Consider the following 23853-nt stretch of genomic DNA (forward strand, 5'->3'; position numbering starts at 1 on the left):
TTGGCTCTGAAGTTGAGTCGTTTCTTCCCTGAGAGAGAGGATGACGAGGATCGCCGCGCAGCTACGGAAGACGGCAACGTTCAGGTGCTGGAGTTGACATATCGGCGAATGGATATCGCAGACGCGGTGACCGCGTGTGATTGCGCCATGAGGAGGGCGAGAAGCATCGGATGGGGGAGGTACATCATAAGCACGCCGCCTCTGGTTTCCTGCGACGAGGAAGCATTGAGCGGCTGGGACCAAGATCCACAGGAAGTACTACACCGCGTTTATCCCGCGGCCGGGAACAGAAAAACTAGAAAGATTTGCATCGTCTGGACAGATTGTACTATTCAAAAAAAAGCTATCAAGGAGTTTGGGTGGCAACTGAAATACGCCTTCACTTAATCGGTCGAGCTAACCGGACAAGGACACGGCTGGAGGGGCGACCTTGCGCATAAAGTCGGCAAAAGAAGCCACCAGGCGGTCACAGCCGGTGTTTGTACTCAGTCAGAGTAGGTGTCTTCGGAAGCATTCTTGCTCTCGCAATACGACATCGCGCATTCCGCTGCGGTTCAGATGCCTAGATAAACACTTTTGGGTCGTCCCAGCTAATGAAAGACTGTGCGCATTTTGTGGTGTTTGACCACTTGCCAGACTGGGCCAGCAGCTGTGGAACATAACTGGAGGGTTCGATGAGTTCATCTGGCAAAGCCTAGAGTATGAGCGACACTGTGTACTTACCTTAAGCACTGGATTCGAATTGACACTCACTAACGAACGAGAGCAAATCTCGATAGTGGAACAATAGTCAGATGAAAAACAAGAACACGGTCTCAGCGGGCAAAGCATGAGCGGGAGGCATCTAGTGTGGGCAATCTCGCGCAGTCAAAGGCGGCCTAAGTGCATCGACTAGAAAACTGCTGTTCAAAGATTGCATCGGCCTGTGTTGTGTTCTGAATACGGCCCTTGGAAACTAGACGCCAAATATCTACTTCCGCCTTCCTTCACTGGTAATGTAAGAAGAGTGTCGGCAGAGGATAGCCACCTGCTCTCGAGAACTCTGTCCACCATCTCTCGTCACTGTCTCGAGCCACCGGCACCCGTTTCCAGAGAGTAGCTCCCGCCATGCAGATGGATACCGGGCAGTCGCGCTCGGCCGGTACCGGTGGAAAGACGCCCATGAGCGGGTGAAGTAATCCGCTGAAAGAATTGTCAAAGTCGTAATCGAAAGAGTCCTTGTCGCTATCCATGTCACTGCACGCTCGAACAACTCTTGCGGTCCATCTAGATCCGGAAAGAACTTGTAGATGTTCTTCGCGAGCCAAAAATGCGGCGCTTCCAGATAAATAAAGGCCCTCGTCCTTCAACAATCCGCTCAATTCGACATACGCCTTGTCTCCGCTGTCATCATACGGCAACCCGGTCACATGCAGCTCATTCAACTGGCACCCAAGCTGATGCGAAGCCATGTCATGAAGTTCTGGGCCGGAGAGCGGTACAAGCTCGGTGGAAAAGTTGACCAAGTCCAGTCTTAGCGATGTCAAGTTCGGAAGCAGCAGAGATCGATACATTTTCTCGTCTAGGTGCTTCCCATCGGGCGGTGCCCGTAAGGCCGCGAGAAAGTCAACAATCTGTAGCCACGTATAGCATCGAAACCCACCGCGGAGCAACGGAGACGAGGGGGGGCGTCTGCATACTTTGAGAGGCTGGTTCTGCTTCAAGTCGGGGTGATATTCAGCCTCAAGAAAGTGTTGCCGCTCCATATCGTCATAGTACCGAGCAATAATGCGCAATGTGATGTGCTTGATGGGTAAGCGGTAGCGCATCCCCAGATGTCCGAATTTCTGTAGGGTTTGCGGTGATGTAAAAACGAACTGATTGCGTTGCCACAGGTATGTCGTGCCCTCCTCGTGCATGACACGGCATGTCGCAAGAAAGTGGATCGCAATCTGGTTCCGCCTTCCCGCCTCGAGTTTGGAGAGATTCTCGGGGCAAAGTGGTGAGAGTGGATCTACGATGGGATGAGGGCTCGTCACAGCAAACTCGAGGATGCGCAGGAGTATTTCCACGGGGAGCCGCGCAGGGCTCACCATGCTACCGATGGTAGCGCTTCGAAGCATATGCTCTCGGGAGACTTCAGACCAGGCAACACCACTCTGTCTCAGTAGCCTCTTAAGGCACAGGTTCTCTTTTACCAGCGCTTCACTCAATTGCCGATATGAGACATGACGTAGAGCGCCGGCTTGGTCGACTTCATCTCGACACTCCCGTGGCATGACCTGCAATATGTCAGCGTTTGAGTTGTTTGAGCTCAGATATCAGCTTACTATGTTGTTCATTGCGTTTTTGAGACCAATTTTCCTGCCTCGATCTCGCGTTTTCGATTCTTGGACATGGGCATGTTCAAAGACCATATGGACTTGCCCAAGAATAGATCGAGGGAGTTGCCTCTGAAGCAACAATCATTTTGGGTGTTTGTATTGATATATAAGTGCTGAATGTTCTTATTAATAGTATTATATTTATGTATACCTACCTACATACTGTATTGTAAGTTTTTTACCCCATCGGTGGCGTTGCCCATTGACTTGTGCGCCATATTCGACCGCCTGCTTCTTCTATGTGCAGAGCCAAGCACACGTATATCCATGCCAGCATCTGGCTTTTTTTAGACCCGCCAACCTCTGCGTCCGATATGCAGAATCGTCAGCCTTGTGCAAGTGTGAAGGAAGTTCTACAACCGATGACGGAACTAGATCTATTAAGTTATCTGGCGAGATGGTGTCGGATAACTCTGCCTCTGTTGGAGAGACAAGCAGAGCTGATTGCTGGATGTCATTGAAACGAGATGACACCATCTTACGGGACAAGAGGGCAAGCTTGTCATGACAAGTCACTGCCTGCATGCTCTCGTACAGAATTCAGCTGACTGCATCTCGTAACGTGACGGTGCAAGCCTGCATTGAACGCTACAGGCGTCTCCATCGACGCCAGTAGGAACAGCTCCGCTGCTGGCGCCTAGTTACTTGACTCAGACAGCTTTGTAACGAGACAATCGCCGAGTCTATTGCTACGATCTGCCCAACATCAACGACACTGTTCCACGCTAGCTATGCTGGTCGACTTGCAATGTCTCTTCAGTCCACGCAATGCCCTCCCGTACGCCGCCTTCCGAACTAGGCACAGATTTGCCCATAAGTAAACGATCCCGCGACTAGATTGCCGTTCCATAGTAGAGCTCAGCCCGAATAGGCAGCCTGATCTCCGTTGCCTTGCGTGGCCCAATCCAGGTCTTGATTAGGAAGAAGATATCTTCCCCGTCCACTCAGCGAGAAAAATCCCGTGCGAAAATGGGAGGCGGAACGTACCGATAACATTCAAATCCAGAAGCCTCACGCCAGCCGGGCAATGCACATTCAGGTGCCAAGAACCAGCGGATGGATCCTGCTACAGGGATAGCGGCGTAGCGCACCGAGGCCCTCGATCTGCCCGAGCCGCAGAGTCTTCGCCTGTATAGAAGGACCCCACCTGCGGACCAATGCTTTCTGTTTCTTGCCATGATGTCTCAATGCGCCTTGATTAACGCTCTTATCGGCTTCCTCGTTCATAAGAACCTGCATCATAGTTAGTTAGGAATAGGCCTGGCGCGTGTGCGTTATTCGCTGTGTATGCCTACCATCGCGTTCAGGCCCGGAAGGGTCATGCCCGCAGGGCAGTGCTGCGTGACATGCCAAAGTGAGGATGCATCCTGGTGGGCAAAAAATGCAGGGATATTTCCCTTCGCCCCCAGCAGTCTGATTTGGATTGCCAAGGAAAAGCCTCGTTTCTTTGTGGCCGCAGAATGTTGCATGGCTTCAGCAGAAAAAAAGCGCGCCGCGATGAGAGCTCGTGCTTGAACATATTCTCCAGAAACAAAATCTAGAAACTGCTTTCTATTCACATGATTATAGGATGAGAGGAGATAACAGCTGCCCTCGTGCTATGTCGTATTCAGAGGGACTTGCTCTAGAGAGCAGATAGCCACTCCTCATGTTGAACGGAGCGGATGGAGAGCAGAAGACCGCGGTTTGCGTGGATATAGCGGTGGGTCTTCACACCTACGGACGGCGTAGAAAGCTGCTCCTCATGCCACTTTCGTAGCAGGCGCAGACAACACGAGCTGTGAAATGAGAGGCGAAAAGCTGCTGCTTGTTCTAGACATGGAAACCTCACAACGGTCGTTCGCAGCACACCCCCCGGGTAGTAAGCAAGAAACTACTGAACAAGTCTAGGGTAGTGACAATGGGAGCGAAGGTGTCGTTTGCTTCGAGATGCATGTCGATCCATTCACGCTTCTGGGTGGTAGAAAATGATACTATTGACTCGAAATCATACAGCTGCTCATACAATGCCGCTCCATGGCAAGGCCAGATTTACGTTGCGGTAGACAAGTCTTCCAAGCAAGGTCACAGTCTCCGCAGTTATCAGTAGGAGTTTTAAGGGGGCGCTGGCAAAGGGGTGACTAGTCGTGTGCTCCATACTCATGAGCAGTTCACTTTCACTTTTCATACGTTAGCATCGGACTAGCTACCAGTAGGTACAGCACTAGTAGACATGTATAGCAAGAGGAAACAAGGGTATCACGGTCTGTACGTCTGACTTCAGCAAGTTAAACTGATCCTTTATTAATAAAAAAAAAAAAAAAACACACACAGCTATTGCTGGTGCGTAAAAAAAAATGCCCAGAAAAACCAGACGAGTAGGGCGCGTGAAGCCACAACCACGTACTGGAAAAAGAGCAGATGGCATACAGGCGATGCTGAATCCATCTGGCGATTGAGCATGCCTGACACAAGCAACAGTCTCAATCACCAAACTACACGCCGACAGTTGAGCATGCCTGACACAAGCAACAAATCTCAACCATCATGAATGACGTGCAGGCGATGCTAAATCCATCTGGTGATTGAGCATGCCTGACACAAGCAACAGTCTCAACCACCAAACTGCACGCCGACAGTTGAGCATGCCTGACACAAGCAACAAATCTCAACCATCATGAATGACGTGCAGGCGATGCTGAATCCATCTGGCGATTGAGCATGCCTGACACAAGCAACAGTCTCAATCACCAAACTACACGCCGACAGTTGAGCATGCCTGACACAAGCAACAAATCTCAACCATCATGAATGACGTGCAGGCGATGCTGAATCCATCTGGCGATTGAGCATGCCTGACACAAGCAACAAATCTCAACCACCACACTACACGCCGACAGTTGAGCATGCCTGACACAAGCAACAAATCTCAACCATCATGAATGACGTGCAGGCGATGCTGAATCCATCTGGCGATTGAGCATGCCTGACACAAGCAACAGTCCCAACCACCAAACTGCACACCGACAGTTGAGCATGCCTGACGCAAGCAACAAATCTCAACCACCACACTGCACGCCGACAGTCGAGCATGCCTGACACAAGCAACAAATCTCGACTGCCACGCGGCATGCAGGCAATGCTGAATCCATCTGGCGATTGAGCATGCCTGACACAAGCAACAGTCTCAATCACCAAACTGCACACCGACAGTTGAGCATGCCTGACACAAGCAACAAATCTCAACTGCCATGCGGCATGCAGGCGATGCTAAATCCATGTAGTGGTTGAGCATGCCTGACACAAGCAACAAATCTCAACCACCACACTGCACGCCGACAGTCGAGCATGCCTGACACAAGCAACAAATCTCGACTGCCATGCGGCATGCAGGCAATGCTGAATCCATCTGGCGATTGAGCATGCCTGACACAAGCAACAGTCTCAATCACCAAACTGCACGCCGACAGTCGAGCATGCCTGACACAAGCAACAAATCTCGACTGCCATGCGGCATGCAGGCAATGCTGAATCCATCTGGCGATTGAGCATGCCTGACACAAGCAACAGTCTCAATCACCAAACTGCACACCGACAGTTGAGCATGCCTGACACAAGCAACAAATCTCAACTGCCATGCGGCATGCAGGCGATGCTAAATCCATGTAGTGGTTGAGCATGCCTGACACAAGCAACAAATCTCAACCACCACACTGCACGCCGACAGTCGAGCATGCCTGACACAAGCAACAAATCTCGACTGCCACGCGGCATGCAGGCAATGCTGAATCCATCTGGCGATTGAGCATGCCTGACACAAGCAACAGTCTCAATCACCAAACTGCACACCGACAGTTGAGCATGCCTGACACAAGCAACAAATCTCAACTGCCATGCGGCATGCAGGCGATGCTAAATCCATGTAGTGGTTGAGCATGCCTGACACAAGCAACAAATCTCAACCACCACACTGCACGCCGACAGTCGAGCATGCCTGACACAAGCAACAAATCTCGACTGCCACGCGGCATGCAGGCAATGCTAAATCCATGTAGTGGTTGAGCATGCCTGACACAAGCAACAAATCTCAACCACCACACTGCACACCGACAGTTGAGCATGCCTGACACAAGCAACAAATCTCAACCGCCATGAATGACGTGCAGGCAATGCTGAATTCATCTGGTGACTGAGCATGCCTGACACAAGCAACAGTCTCAATCACCACACTGCACGCCGACAGTCGAGCATGCCTGACACAAGCAACAAATCTCGACTGCCATGCGGCATGCAGGCAATGCTGAATCCATCTGGCGATTGAGCATGCCTGACACAAGCAACAGTCTCAATCACCAAACTGCACACCGACAGTTGAGCATGCCTGACACAAGCAACAAATCTCAACCGCCATGAATGACATGCAGGCACTGTGGACAAGAGTGTGAACCACTCTGTCTGCAGAGAGGGAAAAAACGGGCAATGCTGAAGTTCGGGGCCGGGGTATTTAAGCTGATTCAAAAGCATTTTGACAGGGAGCCCAAGCTTCTCCCATTTTGGCTCCGCATGAGTGTCTGCCCAGCCTCCTCCCTCTGCAGAGTGTTGCGAACAAGTACCAGGGTGGACAGCGGGGCTCATTATGGGACTAGCCCGCTAAGTAGAAAGTCATAAAGTGCTGACGACTGACCATGGAAGCGAATTCCGATGATGCTGCGGAGACGCAGAGTGAGGCCAGCCGTCCCTATACATTCATGGATTATACTTGGCGAGTCGGGCGCTGACCCACAACACAACACAGGAGCTGCGCGGGTTTTTCTTTTTCCCTCATTCTAATGAGGCTAGGTCGCGCCGCAATTGCACCTACAATCGGACTGCACCGCCTACCGGGGAGACTCCTGGACTTGCCCTCTGCCTTACGAGCGGCATCGGTCCTGAACAGACGTGAACCTACATGATCTCTCTTGCATGCTCGGGAAAGCTCGGTGCCTCGTGACATGTTCATGATGCAAGTGCGATTTACGTCTGCAGCGACAAGCCGCTCCGCCAATTTGTGGCGCTCCTACTTCAGCGCCAGGTTGGTTCGTGCGGCTACCCCTGCAGCCTTATTTGTGCCTCCTCTGGCGCGCCCAGTCATGATGTTGCAACCATGTTGGCTCTCATGTTTTGAGAAATGCGCGATTAAATGCGGCGATGAAAAATCTCGCCGCCATCAGCACGAACGCAGCGTCGCGATAGTCATTGACCCTGTCGTAATTGAGCCCGTCAACAGAGGATGCACGTGCTCTACGGTCTGGGCGTCTTTCAGGCATGGTACGACTTTCACTCGTAGCGATGGGCATAGAAGACCTAGTGCGAGTCGGATCTGTTTATTTATCTGGACACATGTTGTACTAAAAAAAAGTCCCCCGCGATGTCGAGACGCGCCGGACGGTGTCGTTCGGCGTATGTCAAGCACGCCTAGCTCGTTGAGCGAGGCGGCTGCGAGGGTACATGGGCGTCTTTTCCATCAGCTGCCCCAAATCCAGCGAAGGAGCCTGCGGTACGCCCGAGAACCCGTTTCTTCACTTCGACGGGTTGTCGTTTGATCCACCGAAGCGAAGTCATCATCTGAAAAGCCGTCCAGGCTTTCCAGGTTTTCCTTCAAACAATCAATTGCTACATCTGCTGCACCACCCACACAAGTATCAATGTCATCTCGATCCGCACTGTCGCTACTAACGGAGCCCACACTCGTCGCCGCGGCTTCCTCGTCTGGCGGGCACCCCGTCGAGAACCTGCGGACATTCTGATGTGGTATGGCGTGTTTGGAGCACGGGCGCACGCGGGGCCTTTGCCTAGTTTGGTCGTATTCCCGAACCTATGGTCTATTTAGCAAATGTCTGCGTCGTGTGTTCTGGACACCCACCAGCCCGTCTATGTCAGGGAAAGTCAGACCCGGGGGACAATACTTCGCAATGTGCCACACACCGTGCGTTGGGTCCTCGTGCATGACGAGCACGCGAACGCTACCCTTGAGCCCTAGCTGTCGGGCCTTGTCGCGAAGACTAGGACCGCGCTTACGTACGGCCTCTTTCTGTCGCTTAGAGTGTCGTGTCAGAACTGCCATCCTGCGATATGATTTGCAGCACTGTTGAATGAGATGGTGGGATCTGGAGACGGCATCTCGCGAGATAATATGTATATTCTGGCTGAGCATCAACAGCGCAAAAATGTAAATCTGTTTACTACATGGTGTGGGGTTGAAGCCATGGGAAGCAGAAACTCGCTGCTGTGGCAGGCCTGAGTGAGTGGTCTATGAGATATGCGAACGCCGAATCGTTCGATGCGATCCGCAGTCGTTTTCTGATCACTAAATCACTAGAAACACACCCGGCGTATAATCGAGAGGGGCACGACGTGGACCAAACGCCTGCCACGCCGCAACCTCGCCTCCCCCCTGGCTACCACCTGCCTAGACAGTCACTGTCAGTCTACCAGGTCTGGGTTTGGACGAAACCCTGGCGGCATGTCTGCGGTGTAAAACACGAAGGCTCTTCGTCTTGTGAGAGGAGGCAGTGTCTACGAGGACCACAGAGATACGGCAACGGAATCGTGGCCTTCCGTCCACGCCGTCCAGCGGCGGGCCGAAAAGCCACTCCAGCAGAGCCATCACCCACGGCCAGCAGCTGGTGGCAAACACTTTGACTGGGCGTTACACAGCGCAGTGATCAGCGACACCAGACTGTCCTCATCCGGGCAAGTATCCGCGAGGATATTAGAGGTGCGTTCTGGCCTGGCGTTGCGTCTCGGCCTAGATATACGCCTTGGCTCACGATGATTACGCCGTTCTAATGCAGCCTGCCACTCGGAAACTAAGGAGCGGAAGGGATTCCACGGATGGTGTTGCTCAAACCTCGCAGATGGTATTATTCTGCGCAAAAGTAGCTTCCTCTGCAGACACTCTGTTGTTAGATTTCTTCGGCGCCAAAAAAACCGATTGAACCAGAAAATAATATTGAACTATAAATTTAGCAATAAAATACCCTACTTTTCAATTTGTACCATTGTAAGTGGACGTGGAGTAGTTTACAGGAGAGTTTTGACTGGGTTGCACGCAATTCGAGGCATACCACTGACAATGACGCTGTGTGGAGAGAGGAAGCTACTTTTGCGCAAAATAATACATAAATAATACTCTTTGCTATCTGCGCCCACTTCGTGGCATGGACGGTGAAGTAAGTACTTGATGCCAAATGATGATGATGATGATGATGATGATTTATTTAACGTCCGTTCTGTCCAATTAAGGCACTAGACGTATCTACAGAAGTCTACGTATGGCAATCCCATTAGAGATGGTTTCAAAACATAGTGAGAGAAGTGGGGTCCGTAGAGCTCTCGCCGCGTGTCGAAGGCCACCACCCTCCGCCCGCGCGACCAGTTCCGCTACATCCCATTTCCTCCCCTTCTGCGAAGTTGCGATAAAGCTGCGCATCAGACATTCCCGGTTGCGGTTTGGTCTTTCGGGATGTTCCCGGAATATAAGACATATATACTCGAGGCCACTGGTGAATCGGCCTCCTGTGCTTGTAAGACGTAGAGGATGGTTGGAAGGGAACAAAGCCGAGCTCGGAAAAGAAGCGGCCGGATACATATCGGTTGTGGTGCAAGAAGCAGCAGCTGTCACGGTTCGAGACTCACCTCCAGCCAGCTTCAGACAATCTCTCGGCGTACATTCGCCCCATGTCGCCCATGCCGATCAGGCCGACGACAAAGTTTTCCATCCCCGCAGGGATGCTTTGGGATGCTGCCATGCTCGTCTGGATTGTCCTCGACAACGAAAGTCTGATGGAAAGCAGATGCGAAAAAAAGAGGTCAAGTCAATGGATCACATTCCCACTACAGGCAATGCAACTAGAGTCTGTGTGTCGGTGTCCTGAGTTCTGTTTTCGGGCGGTCGGCGCACCTGTTTGTGGATGCGCGGAGCACCCCCTTGCTGGTACTCCGGGGTTTGGCCGAAGGTACCTGGACTTGTCACTTGTACCTGACGAGCACATCTCTAGGCGCCCGCAAAAGGCAGCAGTCAGAAAGCATACCCTTGCCAAAAAAAAAAGGAGTAGAACGAGATAGAATGAGGTAGAAGAGAAATTTGCGGGCTGCTGGAAGACTGCTTAATCTAAGCAAAGCCGATGTTAAGTCTAGTCGTCGTTGAAGTCATCGGGTAAAAGTTTATTACTGAAGGCACCTTGGGCTGTCGCCTTTGCACGCTAACAACTGACCAACAGACCAGGGCTCTCTGCCTTCGATTCTTGGACGCGTGTAGAGCTGTGGCGCTGGATTGGCTCAGCAATTTGCAGCAGAAGGCAAACCTTGGGACGGACGAGGAGGAACGGGCTGCTCACCGCTCCAGGGGGACCGTCGTAGCAATGAAATGCTCCGCTGCGTCTGGGTCAAGAAACATTGGCTAGCATCCTGTCTCTGCTCAAGAATGCAACAATCTTCCTCCAATGCGGCATCGTGATCAGGAAAGGCCGGCAGTGTCTCGATAGTAGCGCCCCATTTATCAACGTCGTGTTACTCTGTGTCTTTGGTATCAATATCGACCTCGCCAGTGTCAAGAAGCATCTTGACCACGGCCTCGCCTCCATACCCGGCGGCCCACGATAGCGGCGTCTGGCCATCATTGTCTCTCGCATCTACATCAACTTTGCCAGTGGCAAGGAGTATCATGACCACGGCCTCGACTCCGTTCTCGGCAGCCAACGATAGCGGCGTCCGGCCATTCTCATCTCTCGCATCAACATCAACATTGCCAGTGTCAAGGAGCATCTTGACCACGGCCTCATCTTCACTCTCGGCAGCCCATAACAGCGGCGTTCGGCTATTTTTATCTCTTACATCGACATCAACATTGCCAGTGTCAAGGAGCATCCTGACAACAGCCTCGCTTCCCATTTCAGCGGCCCACGATAGCGGCGTTCGGCCATTCTTATCTTTTACATCAACATCAACCTTGCCAGTATCAAGGAGTATCTTGACCACGGCCTCACCTCCATTCCTGGCGGCCCGCGATAGCGGCGTCCAGCCATAGTCATCTTTTGCATCGACATCAACCTTGCCAGTATCGAGGAGCATCTTAACCACAGCCTCATCTTCATTCCCAGCAGCCCACAATAGCGGCGTCCGGCCATACTCTGCGTCTTTTATATCAATATGAACTTTGCCTGTGTCAAGGAGCAACTTAACCACAGTCTCGCTTCCAATCTCAGCGGCCAACAATAGTGGCGTCCGGCCATTATTATCTCTTACATCCACATCAATTTTGCCAGTATAAACAAGCATCCTGACCACAGCCTCGTGTCCATCCAGGGCGGCCCACCATAGCGGCGTCCGGCCATCATTATCTCTTATATCGATATCAACCTTGCCAGTGTCCAGGAGTATCTTGACCACGGCCTCGCATCCATAGGCGGCGGCCCACGATAGCGGCGTCCGGCCATCATTATCTCTTATATCGATATCAACCTTGCCAGTGTCCAGTAGCATCTTGACCACGGCCTCGCGTCCATAGGCGGCGGCCCAGAACAGCGGCGTCTGACCAATATTGTCTCTTATATCCACATCAACCTTGCCGGTATTAAGAAGCACCTTAACCACGGCCTTGTGTCCACCGCCAGCGGCCCACCATAGCGGCGTTTGGCCATTAATGTCTCTTATATCGATATCAACCTTGCCGGTGTCTAGGAGCATCTTGACCACGGCCTCGCGTCCAAACCTGGCGGCCCACGATAGCGGCGTCTGGCCATTATTGCCTTTTGTATCCACATCAACCTTGCCGGTGTCAAGGAGCATCTTGACCACGGCCTCGCGTCCATTCCCGGCAGCCCACATTAGCGGCGTTCGACCATTCGTATCTCTTGCATCGACATCAACCTTGCTAGTGTCAAGCAGCATCTTGACCACGACCTCATGCCCATTCTCAGCGGCCCACGATAGCGGCGTTCGGCCATAGTCTGTGTCTCTCGCATCGATATCCACTCTGCCCGTGTTGAGGAGTAGACACGATAGCAGCTTCATTAAGCCGTGTCTGGCTCCGATATGTACAAGATTACTTCCGATTGGCGCGCGATCAGTTGTGTAATACTCTAATGCCTTATATGTCTGCACCCATGATCTAACCAGGACCTCCGTCGGCCATCCGAGCAGATGCATGAGATCGTTCGGGGACTCTTCGGCTGGATCGCCCAATTTCACGTGGGGCACCCATGACGTCGTGGCATAGTGCAGCAAGGGGAATCTTGACTTGTCCTCCGCGCCGAGAGATCCTGGCTGAGATAGTACAACCATGCTGAAGTAGCGGATACAGGAACGGGAAAGGCGACAATGGACAGCGGGGCCTACCAGGTGTGCTGCTCTCGTGGTGTTGGCCAGAGCCTCCAATCCACCCTCGACAAAAAAGTCTTGGACTGACTGATGGATGAATTGAACGACGCGCGCATCTCCGGACCGTACGATCTCAGCGAGACCGCAGCTGAGGGCGTTGATTCTTATGTCGATCTTGTCGTCGGCGATGAAATCATCCGAGTTTTCGTATTCGTCGAGTGACTTATTAGTGTCGTCAGGGTCAACTACCATAGCCCATTGGAGTTCGTCCGTTGTCAATGGCCTCGTAGAGAAACAGATCCATTGCATCAGTTTTAAGGTGTCCGAGGCGTTGTCCACGCTCTTGATAAGCCCGCGGTACAGTTCGTCTAATGTCTGGGGTATCAGCGTGATCTCGGTCTTAATCTTGGCCCGCGACTCCCCCTCGCGCTTCAGCTGCAGGACGCGCTCCACGACAAGGTGTGCCCATAAGAAGACGCCTTGGGCGCGATCCGATATCAAGATTTCGACATCTGGGTCCGGATCATGCCTTGAGAAGCGGCCTCGAATATATGTAGTGATGTCTGCAGTGATGTCTGCGTTATCTGCGGTATCGAGCAATATAGTTGATCCGCCTTTAAGTTGTAGGATGGGATAGTGGCGACAGGAGAAGAAGATGCCGAATCGAGAATCCGTTGGCGGGAGGCCTGAGCGTAATTTCTCAAAATAATCCACCAAGCCGACAGCTGATTGTTTCCCGCACTCATCGAGGGCGTCGATGAAGAGGATGACTGGAAATCTCTTCAAGATCATTGTAAGTGACGACTTGAGAAAATCCTGCAATGGCTGCAGATGCCACTGCCACTTTTCTCCGGGCTTGCCCTCGGTTGTTCGCTTATCCTCAAAATATTTGATCAGGGCGGCTGCGGCGCCAGGGACGCGCTTGAGCAACTGGTGCAGGAGGCATCGGAAGAGACCAATCGGAGTTCTCTGTAGCTCACGACCACGACCATGGACAAAGAAGGAAAATACCAACGTCTCTTTGCCATAAATCGGAGGAAGTGCATCCTTGGCATATTTCACCAGCGTTGACTTGCCAGATCCAGGTTTTCCTTTGATCCACAAAAGACCTCGATCTTGATGGATCCACTCGATCAAGGTTTTATGCTTGAGAAGCCATTTGCAAGTGCCGTCGGCAGCTTCGTCGATTTTGACTTGCCTGCCGTCCATGTCTTCAAAGGCCAGTGATTTCAGACAGGCCTTCATTGTCTCTGATAGGGGTCCGTAGAAGCCTGCACTATATTATCAGATGATATTCGTAGGATGCCTGAAAGCTACATACTATGCTCGGCGAATCGTTGGGCGACCTCCGGCCTCGCTTCATCGATAAGTCTTCCTAGCCGTTCTCTGACGATAGTGTAGTCGTCCTGAGTCCTGGACTCATACTTGACGAGCCCAGAATGGTCCGTGTTGAGGGGCACCTTGTCTTCCTCAGCGACAGCTACCAAGCCTATACTAGATGCCGACTTCTCCGTCACCAACAGAGAATTCGAACCGGATTTGACCAACTCCCCATCTTGCTTCTGTAAAGCGAGGGTTAGTGCAGACTCTCGCGTTTCCAATGAAGCAATTTACCTTCAACAATGGGCTGTGCTTGCTCTCGAAAAAGGTCACCACACGATAACACTTGCAGTTCTCGGAAAACTCGCGGGCCTGTCTCTTCAGAGATGTCGAGGGCTCTGAATCGCTATTGACCACTAGATCGTGAATCAAGGCGGCGTTTGGCTGACCCCGAACAAATGTTTCCAACTGGTCATTTCGCAAGCCGAGGTTTGGCACACCGAAAAAAAGCATTCCAAAACTGGCTTTAGACAGGTCAGAATCTTTAGAGTTGCGATGTTTGCAAGCACGTATGAGTGCCTGTAGAGGTTAGCCAGGTAAATCTCTGCAGTGGCGCGGCCTCTTACCTCTTTGATCAGCAAGCCGCCGAGACTGTGGCCGATGAAGACGATCGGACGACGATTAGTCTAACGGAGTTAGCCGATTCTAGAGAAGAGCCGAGACTACTCACCCCATCATTCGCTCGGAAGGCGATGATTTTCTCTAAGAAACCTCTGCCCAAATCCTCCATGGACTGGTTCGAGAGGCTGCCTTGTAAACTCGTATCATAGCCATAGAGCAGCACCCGGATATTGGGCACGTCCTTGGGCAAGAAGTCGCGTAGCCAGACGTCGTCGCTGTTTGGGGATTTCCAGGAGCCGAGGGCGTGGCTTCCGAGGCCGGGTACGGCGATGATACTGGAAGAGTCAGTATGGGCAGAAAAAATCGGTGAATGCAAGACTGACTCGATATCGGCACCGTTCTTGTCCTCGAAGATTGGTGTGACCCCTGGGAATTTGCAGGTGTACTTGTACGGGTAAGCCTGCCCTGCTTGGCGCAATTGAGCGGAAAGAACATCTGCGGAGAGCGATGTGTTGACCGAGATTGTAGCACAGAAGGAGTCCTTGCCATGTGACACCAAAGAGCGACGGACCATAGGATTAGGATCTCCCTGTAAGTCCCGAATCTCGCCGAGAATAGACTTCAGGTTGCGGTCCAGGTTATCGGTGTGGTCTGCCGGGATCTCGTCGATGCGCAGTGTCAGCCTCTTTTTGGTCTTCGGTGCTGAAGTCTCGGCCGGCCTGTCACCGACGCGTCGCGTCAGGGCATGGGCCGCTAGCGACTTCAACGGCTGTCTAAGGGACCTTTGGTGGAGGATCGTCGCTAGCAGGACAACGCTGGCGGTTGCAAAGACAGCCACGAACAATTGAGGTACAGTGGCCATCTCTGTCTAGGTCTTGAACGGATTTCGACGCGGGAAGTAGACGGCACGATCGAGTGTTGCTTGGGCTGAACAGGGTAGCAACAGGTAGGATGCGAGGCCCATGCTGTGAGGTGTCATCACTAGCATCTCGCATGCAGCTATCCACGTGACATGAATGATAATTCTGCCTAGCCTCAGCCTCACCATCAGACGAGGTCGTGATGCAGATAACTCAGAGCTTTGCTCGGCGATCGTATCAATGGCCGCTACGCCGCCCTTCAATTTGGAGCATCAGCTCACGCGGGAGCTAGACGGGCCGGCCCGGCACGTGCCGGGACATCCCCGCGTGTCTTTGGAGAACCCAAGAGAGGTATGGGACTTCCTGGTCAGGGAAATCTGCTCAGATGATCTGGACCGGGTTGCCAACAGGCTCTGGTGGATGTCAAAACAGGATAGCGGAAACATATCGCCTCTCCACCGACAGTTGGTGAAACGGCGCACCATCGTCGTCACGGAAGACCCAAAGCTTCACTTGGTGTGGATCTACGATCGCATCTTCATCAAGCCGCTCCCGCGCTACATCGGCTCCTACACATTCTGGCGGGACTATCTTTGCGCAGAGGACGTCGGCGGCGGAGGACGCGAACAGCGCATCCGCCGAGCGATGCTGGGTTACCTGCGGACGTACTGTCATCTCGTGAAACACGAATCCGACTTCCGCATCGCCCAGGACCCCAGCCTGTGCCTCGCCCCAGCGGACATCACTTGGGAGCAGTTCTGCGACTTCACATCGAGGCTAGGCGACATTGTAGACCGAGACGTCTCCCTGCGCTACACGTACGGCGAGATCCGCCTGACGCGACTCAATTTCTACGCTCCGCTCCTCCTCGGCAAGTCACACTTTCAAAGAGTCGAGTACCAGTACGGGCCGTACTTTGCGCGCTTCTATGGGCCGACCCTGTTCGTGATCGGGATCGCGTCGGTGGTCCTGAGCGGACTGCAGGTGGTCGTCTCGGTCAGGGACGACGGCGGGGCCGGTTGGCAACGGGTGGCGCTCTGGATCAGCGTCACGGCTATCGTGTCGTTCTGTGGCCTCGTCTTCGTTTTGAGCCTCCTCCTGGTGTACAAAGTGGCAACGGAGTGGAAGTTTGCGATCCGCGACCGCCTCCGACTGTTGGAGGAGAAGCGGGCGGCGGTATGAGGGGGGTTTTGTGGACCTTTGAGAAGCTGGATCGCCCACGCTGGGGCACAGCGTGGGCGGGATATGAATCTGCCATTTCGGTTAGAAGTGAAGCCCCACAATCACAAATTGCCTTGCGACCGCGCATCAATCCCCTAGCATCTTTCTTGTACCGTTTACGTACCCTTCGCCTGGAGCGAATGCGTCCGAACCACCCAATAAGCCTTTCTAGCCTGGGCCCCGGTGAGTAACGCGGCCGAGGCTGGCCTTGGGGAGTGCTTGAAAGTTAACTCCGCCCAGATCTGTGATTGACACAGTGCGCGGCATGGCGATGCGGCTAGCGCTACTTTTGGGTTCGAAGCTTGGCGGTCCGTTCTAACAAAGTTCAGAAGAGGATCGATAATTTACCGCGGACACAGAAGCTTTATTTATCGATAGATGTTCCTTGTATCTGCCCGGAGGGCGGTACAGGATGCTAGGTTGCCACGCGTGAATGAGTATGAAATTATGCGACGGGTCGACAGCCAATCTGCCGGCTGTACATGGTAGGCTAGGACGAGGGCCTAAGGCGCCACGCTGTGCGCTGCAACCGCAAGGTTCAAAGCTTGCGCCAAAGTTACTGCCTCTTCAAAGAAAAGGGCGCTGTTAAAATAAGTTGTCTGTTAAAATAAATGCCCTGTTACAGTACTTAGAGGGTGCCGAAAGGTACCGGTATAGTACATGGGGATAGTAAAAGTTAATACCATTACCAGGCACAGCCTGTCAAAAACCGGCTCCGTTATTATTCTTATTTAGCAAAAGAGTGACACTCGAAACGTCTTTCTCTGTAATTGAATTACTCCGGTCCAGAAAGCAATATTTTGACAGGCGGGCGGCGGTATTGCTCTAGTGGTCGCCTGCCTGCACCCATTTAGGACGCCAATAGCTTTCGCTGTTCGGAAAAAGGTATTGTTTGATTTGCGGCCTCGTTTATGCACTTTAATTCGTGCACAATTGACCCTTGATCATGACACGTTATTTATGACAGCCTACCTATGATAGCAGAGTATTAAGTGGCTTGGCCTCATATCGACGATCCATTCTTCCCCCTCTCGAAAACATCCGAGGCAAAAAAATACAGAAGTAACAGCAGCCACCAGCACTAAGCTTCGGGCTTCAGGTATAGGCAAAGACGGACTTAGAAGAAATTGAGGAACTGCGATGATGAGGAGGGCAAGCCTCGCTGTGCCAAATCTTTCAGCAATTAGTATGCCCGAATTTGATGATGAGAGGCGATACTTGCCTGGAAACTATCACTATCCTCGCTCAGGCTCATAATTGGCCACCCAGGTGTCTAAATATGGCACTGCATACAGCATTTGAGGGTGGTCATATTGAGGTAGTAGAGCGACTACTTGATGTTGGAGCCAATGTCAATGCTGCTGCTGTTGGTTATAGAGGACGAACGGCTTTGCAAGCAGCGTCTGAGGGTGGCCATTGTGAGATAGCAGAGCGACCACTTGATGCCGGGGCCAAGCAGATTGCTCCAGCCCGAAGAAGTACATTGCACACCTTCACTACATGCACACCATGTAAGGGTCGCCGTTAGCCATTGATCATGCGAAGTAAGGGTATACCTGGATTTGTATGAGCAAGAGCTCTGGTAGCCTCAGGCGGAATCTCATGGAACTCAGTGAGCAGCTCAGGTATAGCCTCAGGATGAATTTATCAGGGGGCAGCTCAGGGGGGCACATGGCGGCTTCGGGAGCTTCAGTGAGCGATGGACCGATCTGAGCCTAAGCAAAGAGGTCAAAAGCGGCCCCAAAAAAAACGTTCGGTTTGACGTTGTATAACAGATTGTGAAGAATCTGCACGTGTTTCCCACATAGAAGTATAGTCTAGAATAAAACAACTGATTAAATGCAAAAATACTTTATCTTTACCTAACATAAGGCTTATCGGAAAGTAGCTAGCGTACCCTACCGTATCGTGCAACACTGTTCTGATTGGCTTCTATATTTGCCGAGTTCGCAGACGAACGAGCACGCTTCCTGGCCGTGACTTGACCTCTAAGCCGACGAAGAGGCGTTGGCACATCCATACCGAGGCTCTCCGTGATGTCTGAAGCTTGAGTCGGTGTGACCCAGCACGGTTCTTTGAACCCTTTCCGTTGTTGAGGGCGAGCGCCGATGGATTTTCTCAGGATAGCAGTGCGCTGACCGCGGGGGAGACGAGCGGCGCGCAAGATTTCTGCCAAAATCACTTCGTACTCCCCATCGATTTTCCGGACGGTAACTTGCCGCTTTCCGGAGTTGTAGAAGAATGTCTCTGCTAGCTGAGCATCCCCGCAAGGCTCGGTGTCTGGCAGCGAGGTATCAGGGCTTCCGACAGGCTGAGGAGTCACTAAAAAAGGGAGTGTGTCCATATCAGCAGGGGAGTCGCTTTGTAGTGCAGAATCAAGCTCTTTCAACAAAGCGGCTGAATGATGGATGCCATCTGCGATTGCATCATATCTTGCGGTCTGGAAGGCAGAGCAGATTTCGTTGGTGCTGGCGCTGCGGACATGGTGAGACCAATTCATCGGTTCTTTGTCAACGCCGTATAGGAAGTCGATGATCCACGAGTACAAATCCTGCATGTCCCGCCAGATCAAGTCCTCTCGTGTTATTGCCTGAGGATTTGTGTCGAAATTCAGTAGTATAACCTCAATAGCGGGCCATCGTTGGCGAACGATCATATTTTCCGAGCGAAGAGCTCCTCCGGCGTTCTATGGCGGAAAACAGCATATAATTTGGAGATTTGGCGATAAGCGATCTTAAAATATATGGGCTGATGTAGGTCGATACCGGCGCCGGGATAATCTTCAGGGTGTTTAGAGTTAGACCGTCGCGATTTATGTCTTCGTAGAGCCTAGCCCAGCACATATTGTACGAGTGATAAATATTTCATCGTCAGGCAGGATTTTGCCTTGCTCAAACACAATGCCTTTTAGCATATCAACGCCCTGCTTAATGCTAGAAACGTCGCTTTTTGCTATGAGAGCTCGAGCTAGTGTACCGTAGTGTGACAAGTTCTAGCATTCCCAGGTTATATGAGGTGGTGAGACTGCGTTCGGACTGAGAACGCTTACCGGCATCGATATCGTACATAGCGAAGGCTCTCGTCAGTACTGGTCAAACAGAAAAATGAGCTTCGCCTGAACTTGCGATGCGAATCGACAAGAAAAAAATCAGTAGGTGGAAGTGCTGCGAAATTGAAAGTCAAGTTGTGGTCTGGGGGAAGGACAAGAGGGTGCGGGAAACCGAGGTTGGTTCGTGGGAGTAATTTAATGGCGACATGGCCTTACTGGCCAGGCCTAGGGTGATAGTGTGCTTTTGTTGGTGGCGAGGCGGCGGCACGTTGCGGGTCCTAGTTTCCGACCAAGGTCGCTCTTTATCACGCGTGAGATGGGTCTGTCTGGAGCATCCTCGACAAATAGCTGAGTTCTTGCTAGACTTGGGCTGCTGAGAAACCCGCAAGCGTTGTGCATCAGAGTGGAGTGGTCTTTAAAGTACGGCGGCGACAGCGCGGACGGGCGGCCTGGCGGGTCGGCGGGCTACGCGCTGGGTGCTGCAACTCTGATTCTGCGCGCGTACTACGATCGCAAGCGTGGGAGCCCGCACGGTCGCTCAAGCCTGACACAGTGGTACACTATGATTGCTTGGCTGGTTAGTTTTGCAAAGGGGCCGTTGCCAGAGGAGTCTAAGCAGTGATACGCGGTTTGCGGTATACGAGTCGCTAAACGAGCCTGCTACGGTAGCTACTGAGGAGTGCTCAAAGGGCAACGGTGGGTGAAGCTCCCAGTAGGCCCGAAAAGAAACCTTTCGACCGCCGTAGCAGAGAGGGTGGCCTACGAAACTGCACTCTGAGTTTGATTAGTGACTAGTCATATGCACTGCTGCAAGAGATGCGGGGTCGCAGCCTCGTCATTTCCCACTACGACAGAAAACGTGCAGAGCCAACAACGATTCCACAACCACCCAATGAGAATTGCTAACACAACAAACTTTCTCTACCATTTTTCCTTCCTGGCAGATCCAATCGTGAGTTTCAAGTTCTCAATGACTTCTCTATTGCGCCAGAGATACTCGTGTGGCAGCTTGCTCTAGAATCGACTTTTGCCATCTAATTCGACGGTCTTGACTCTAAGAGATTTGATAAGACTTCCATGCGACACGCTGTAGAACTTTGAATGGCACGAAAAGTAGGGTATGGAGCAGGAAAGTCACAACTCTCTCGATCATGGTGTTTCGGAGTTGGGTTTTGCACCGAGGGTTTTGTTGTAACCGGCATTATTCATACAGGTATCTTCGTTGTATTAAAAGAAGCGGGTGAGAGCATTTAAGGTTGGGAAAAGCGTGGGATCATAGTATCCTAGATCTTGCGTGTAATGCTACTGACCACATGACCTAGGAAGATGGTCGCCCGCTAACTCCGCGTCGAAGAACTAGTGCCAGCAGGACCACCGCCTTGAAAAGCAGGCAGAGGGGCAAAAGTTGTAGACTTTGAAGAAGAGACGTTTTCAAAATTATAATCCTGGTTTATTCTTGCACATTCCCAGCACTTTCCTCCAGGTGGACTCTCATAGCCACTGCAGCGAGCCTATTCATCATTAGTGCTCGATCGATGGTGGAATTCATAAAACCTCACATACAGATACTTACCTTGCGCTCCCGACAGTATCGACAAGCAATTAAGGTACGAGTCTTTTGACGCAGTAATAAAACCTTGGACAATGGTAAATACGATAATGTGACATTGTGAAGAATATTACAAGTGAACACACTTCAAGCCTTCCGCACGGGAAAACACAAGAAGCTATCGCCCAAATGCCTAGTAGTGATGGCCAGCCACCACACTTCGTACTTTCACGAACTCTACCTCTATGACAAGAAAAACATAGTATGTAAAGCAAATACTAGTGGCGGGCGCGAAACGATCGATCGCGTCGCGTGCTCGGCGTTGAGTTCGAAATCCAGCACGCGAGTACAATTATGAGCGCGAGCAGCTGTAACGCTATGGGACCTCAAAAGTCCTTGCGTTTAGGCAGAATACGTCAGGTCGCAGAGAGGCGCAGTGCGGCATTTTTGCCATTGGCTCAGCAGGAAAAGGAGTAGAACGAGATAGAACGAGGCAGAAGAGAAATTTGCGGGCTGAAGTCGTGATGATGAATATTTGACCAAAGTTGCGATGCTGAGGGTACTTGCAACAAGACGGGCCGGGTACCTGGAAGAGGTCAGCTGGGGTGGCCGCAGCATGGGCCGGCCAGCGCACGTGACGGGGCAGGATAGCAAATCAGAAAACGGATGCGCGGACAGCGACACAGGCAATACAGAGTAAGCAATTTAGTCCTGTGCAAGAAAATAAAGCAAGGAGCCTTTTTTCCTGTAGGTGTACTTGATGCCAAAGAAAAAAAGGTTGTCGCTGTAGGGTAAATGTGAAAATTTCGTGCCTAGTCGCAACGGCCCCATGGGGCTAGGCCAGCACTGATGACCCCCGCGCGTCCATTCTCCAACCCCTATCAACGACGCGTCGAATCTATACGTCATTATGTCGCTACACGCGTTCTGGGGCCCAAATCAGACATTGCGTACCCGAAGCTCTTCTTCGGCGTCTTCTTCAAGGCAGTCCACCGATCCACATGAGCCGCCAACATTGAACGAGAGGAAACCGGATGTTTTCGATCAGTACCTTCACCGGTCTAGCTGCCCTCCGCACTCTCTTTCATTCCCAATCAACTGGGCCGTGATTCGGCGGCACGATGGCACGATTCTCAAGGGCATACAATATCGCATCCGGGACAAGGGGAGTATGGGTAGACGAGTAAAGGTCTCGTGGATATATTCGCACGGCGCTGAACTTGAGCATAGTAATGACAAGTACTTTCTCTATGCCGATTGCCATACGAAGCAGAGGTATATGGGCCAGCTGTTTGCGGCAGAGTCGACAATGGCTGCAATCCAGCACCTAACTGAGTTCCACGAGGTAAAGCGGTCCTCGAATTCGACCGACGACGACGAGGATATCCACACCGACCACGCCACAGAGGTGTTCTAGCTCACCATGCCTTTCAACGAGGATGAATATAAGTAGAAGCTCATTGATTGGGCCATCAAACTACGCCTCAGCTACCGAGAAGTCACGGACGAGGCGACCATTGATTTACTCACATACTTTGCTATATCAATCGCACCGACGCCCGCCGCGAGGTGCTGAGGGCTCGCATGAGAGTCACAAAGACGAGCGATGGCAAGCTCTTCGTCGGTGTGCTCCTCAAAGGTGGTGGGATTCGATGGAACGCAACGTTCTACTTGATCGAGCGGGCTCTTAAGTGTCGTCCTGCCATCGACCTGTACCAAGCGCAGTGGAAGCCTCCAGATAAAACCGACAAGCATAAAGGTGACTTCCTCACCGAAGCTGACTGGCACGAGCTTGAGCTTTTCTATAAGCTCCTGCAGCCTGTTGAGCGACTCGCGAAGCGTCTACGAAGCGTCTACAAAACCGTACAGATGGCAAGGGCAGCGAAGGTGGCCAGGGCTCGGTGTGGCAAGTACTCTATGCCATGGACTTGCTGCTCACCGACCGATCGCCGATCTACCGTATGGCTATCGCTCTCCACCCAGCGTACCAATTTGAATACTTCCAGGAGAAGTGGTGGAAACGGGGGGACTGGATAAAGGCCGCTGAGAGGGACCTGACCTTGCATTACGGCCGGTTTGCAGCAGTCACGGTGGCCACCGAATACGTCGACCGCGGAGACAACACCTCCTTCCTCACCGACGATCGACGACGAGTTCGACGCTTGGGGCCACACAACAGATCGGCCACGCCGTGGCAAGAGGAGAAAGGTAGAGACGGAGTGGGAAATGTGGATGATGCAAGTGCCGTCGAGGGACGACATGAGCGTTAAGAATTTTTTAGTGTGGTGGGTGGACAGACGACACACTTGGCCTATTCTTAGCAAACTTGCTCTTAATGTTTTCAGCACGCCGGCTATGAGTGCAGAACCGGAGCGCGTGTTCTCTGACGGCAGTGAGCTCATCACTGACAAGCGCAACGGCCTTGGCGATGACATGGTCGAGGCGGAGATGATACAGAAGAGCTGGAATACCTCGAAGGTCTTGCGGGGAATGGCTGCCCCAAGGGGTGTTTTGTACGAATTATCTGATTAG

The 23853-nt window shown here is 52.1% G+C and overlaps 5 protein-coding genes across 5 annotated transcripts; 3 read left to right on the plus strand and 2 right to left on the minus strand.

Moving 5' to 3' along the window:
* Positions 1-986: 986 nt before the first annotated feature.
* Positions 987-2321, minus strand: V2A60_002426 (uncharacterized protein; the record flags this gene model as incomplete). Its single annotated transcript, XM_083253777.1, has 3 exons — positions 987-1613; positions 1680-2261; positions 2310-2321. The coding sequence occupies 3 exons, from the start codon at positions 2319-2321 to the stop codon at positions 987-989; spliced, it is 1221 nt and encodes a 406-aa protein (XP_083109903.1).
* Positions 2322-10892: 8571 nt separating this feature from the next.
* Positions 10893-15504, minus strand: V2A60_002427 (uncharacterized protein; the record flags this gene model as incomplete). The annotated part of the gene is made up of 6 exons (XM_083253778.1): positions 10893-13972; positions 14023-14263; positions 14316-14600; positions 14648-14707; positions 14752-14977; positions 15026-15504. The coding sequence occupies 6 exons, from the start codon at positions 15502-15504 to the stop codon at positions 10893-10895; spliced, it is 4371 nt and encodes a 1456-aa protein (XP_083109904.1).
* Positions 15505-15742: 238 nt separating this feature from the next.
* V2A60_002428 (uncharacterized protein) lies at positions 15743-16684 on the plus strand (the record flags this gene model as incomplete). The annotated part of the gene is made up of 1 exon (XM_083253779.1): positions 15743-16684. One exon carries the CDS (start codon positions 15743-15745, stop codon positions 16682-16684), a length of 942 nt encoding a protein of 313 aa, XP_083109905.1.
* A 5547-nt stretch (positions 16685-22231) lies between these two features.
* On the plus strand, positions 22232-22738 carry V2A60_002429 (uncharacterized protein; the record flags this gene model as incomplete). The annotated part of the gene is made up of 1 exon (XM_083253780.1): positions 22232-22738. The coding sequence occupies one exon, from the start codon at positions 22232-22234 to the stop codon at positions 22736-22738; it is 507 nt and encodes a 168-aa protein (XP_083109906.1).
* A 167-nt stretch (positions 22739-22905) lies between these two features.
* Positions 22906-23853, plus strand: V2A60_002430 (hAT family dimerization domain-containing protein; the record flags this gene model as incomplete). Its single annotated transcript, XM_083253781.1, has 3 exons — positions 22906-23080; positions 23191-23529; positions 23603-23853. The coding sequence occupies 3 exons, from the start codon at positions 22906-22908 to the stop codon at positions 23851-23853; spliced, it is 765 nt and encodes a 254-aa protein (XP_083109907.1).

This window comes from Cordyceps javanica, chromosome 1 (genome assembly GCF_051103115.1).
Source record: "Cordyceps javanica chromosome 1, complete sequence".
Taxonomy (NCBI): domain Eukaryota; kingdom Fungi; phylum Ascomycota; class Sordariomycetes; order Hypocreales; family Cordycipitaceae; genus Cordyceps; species Cordyceps javanica.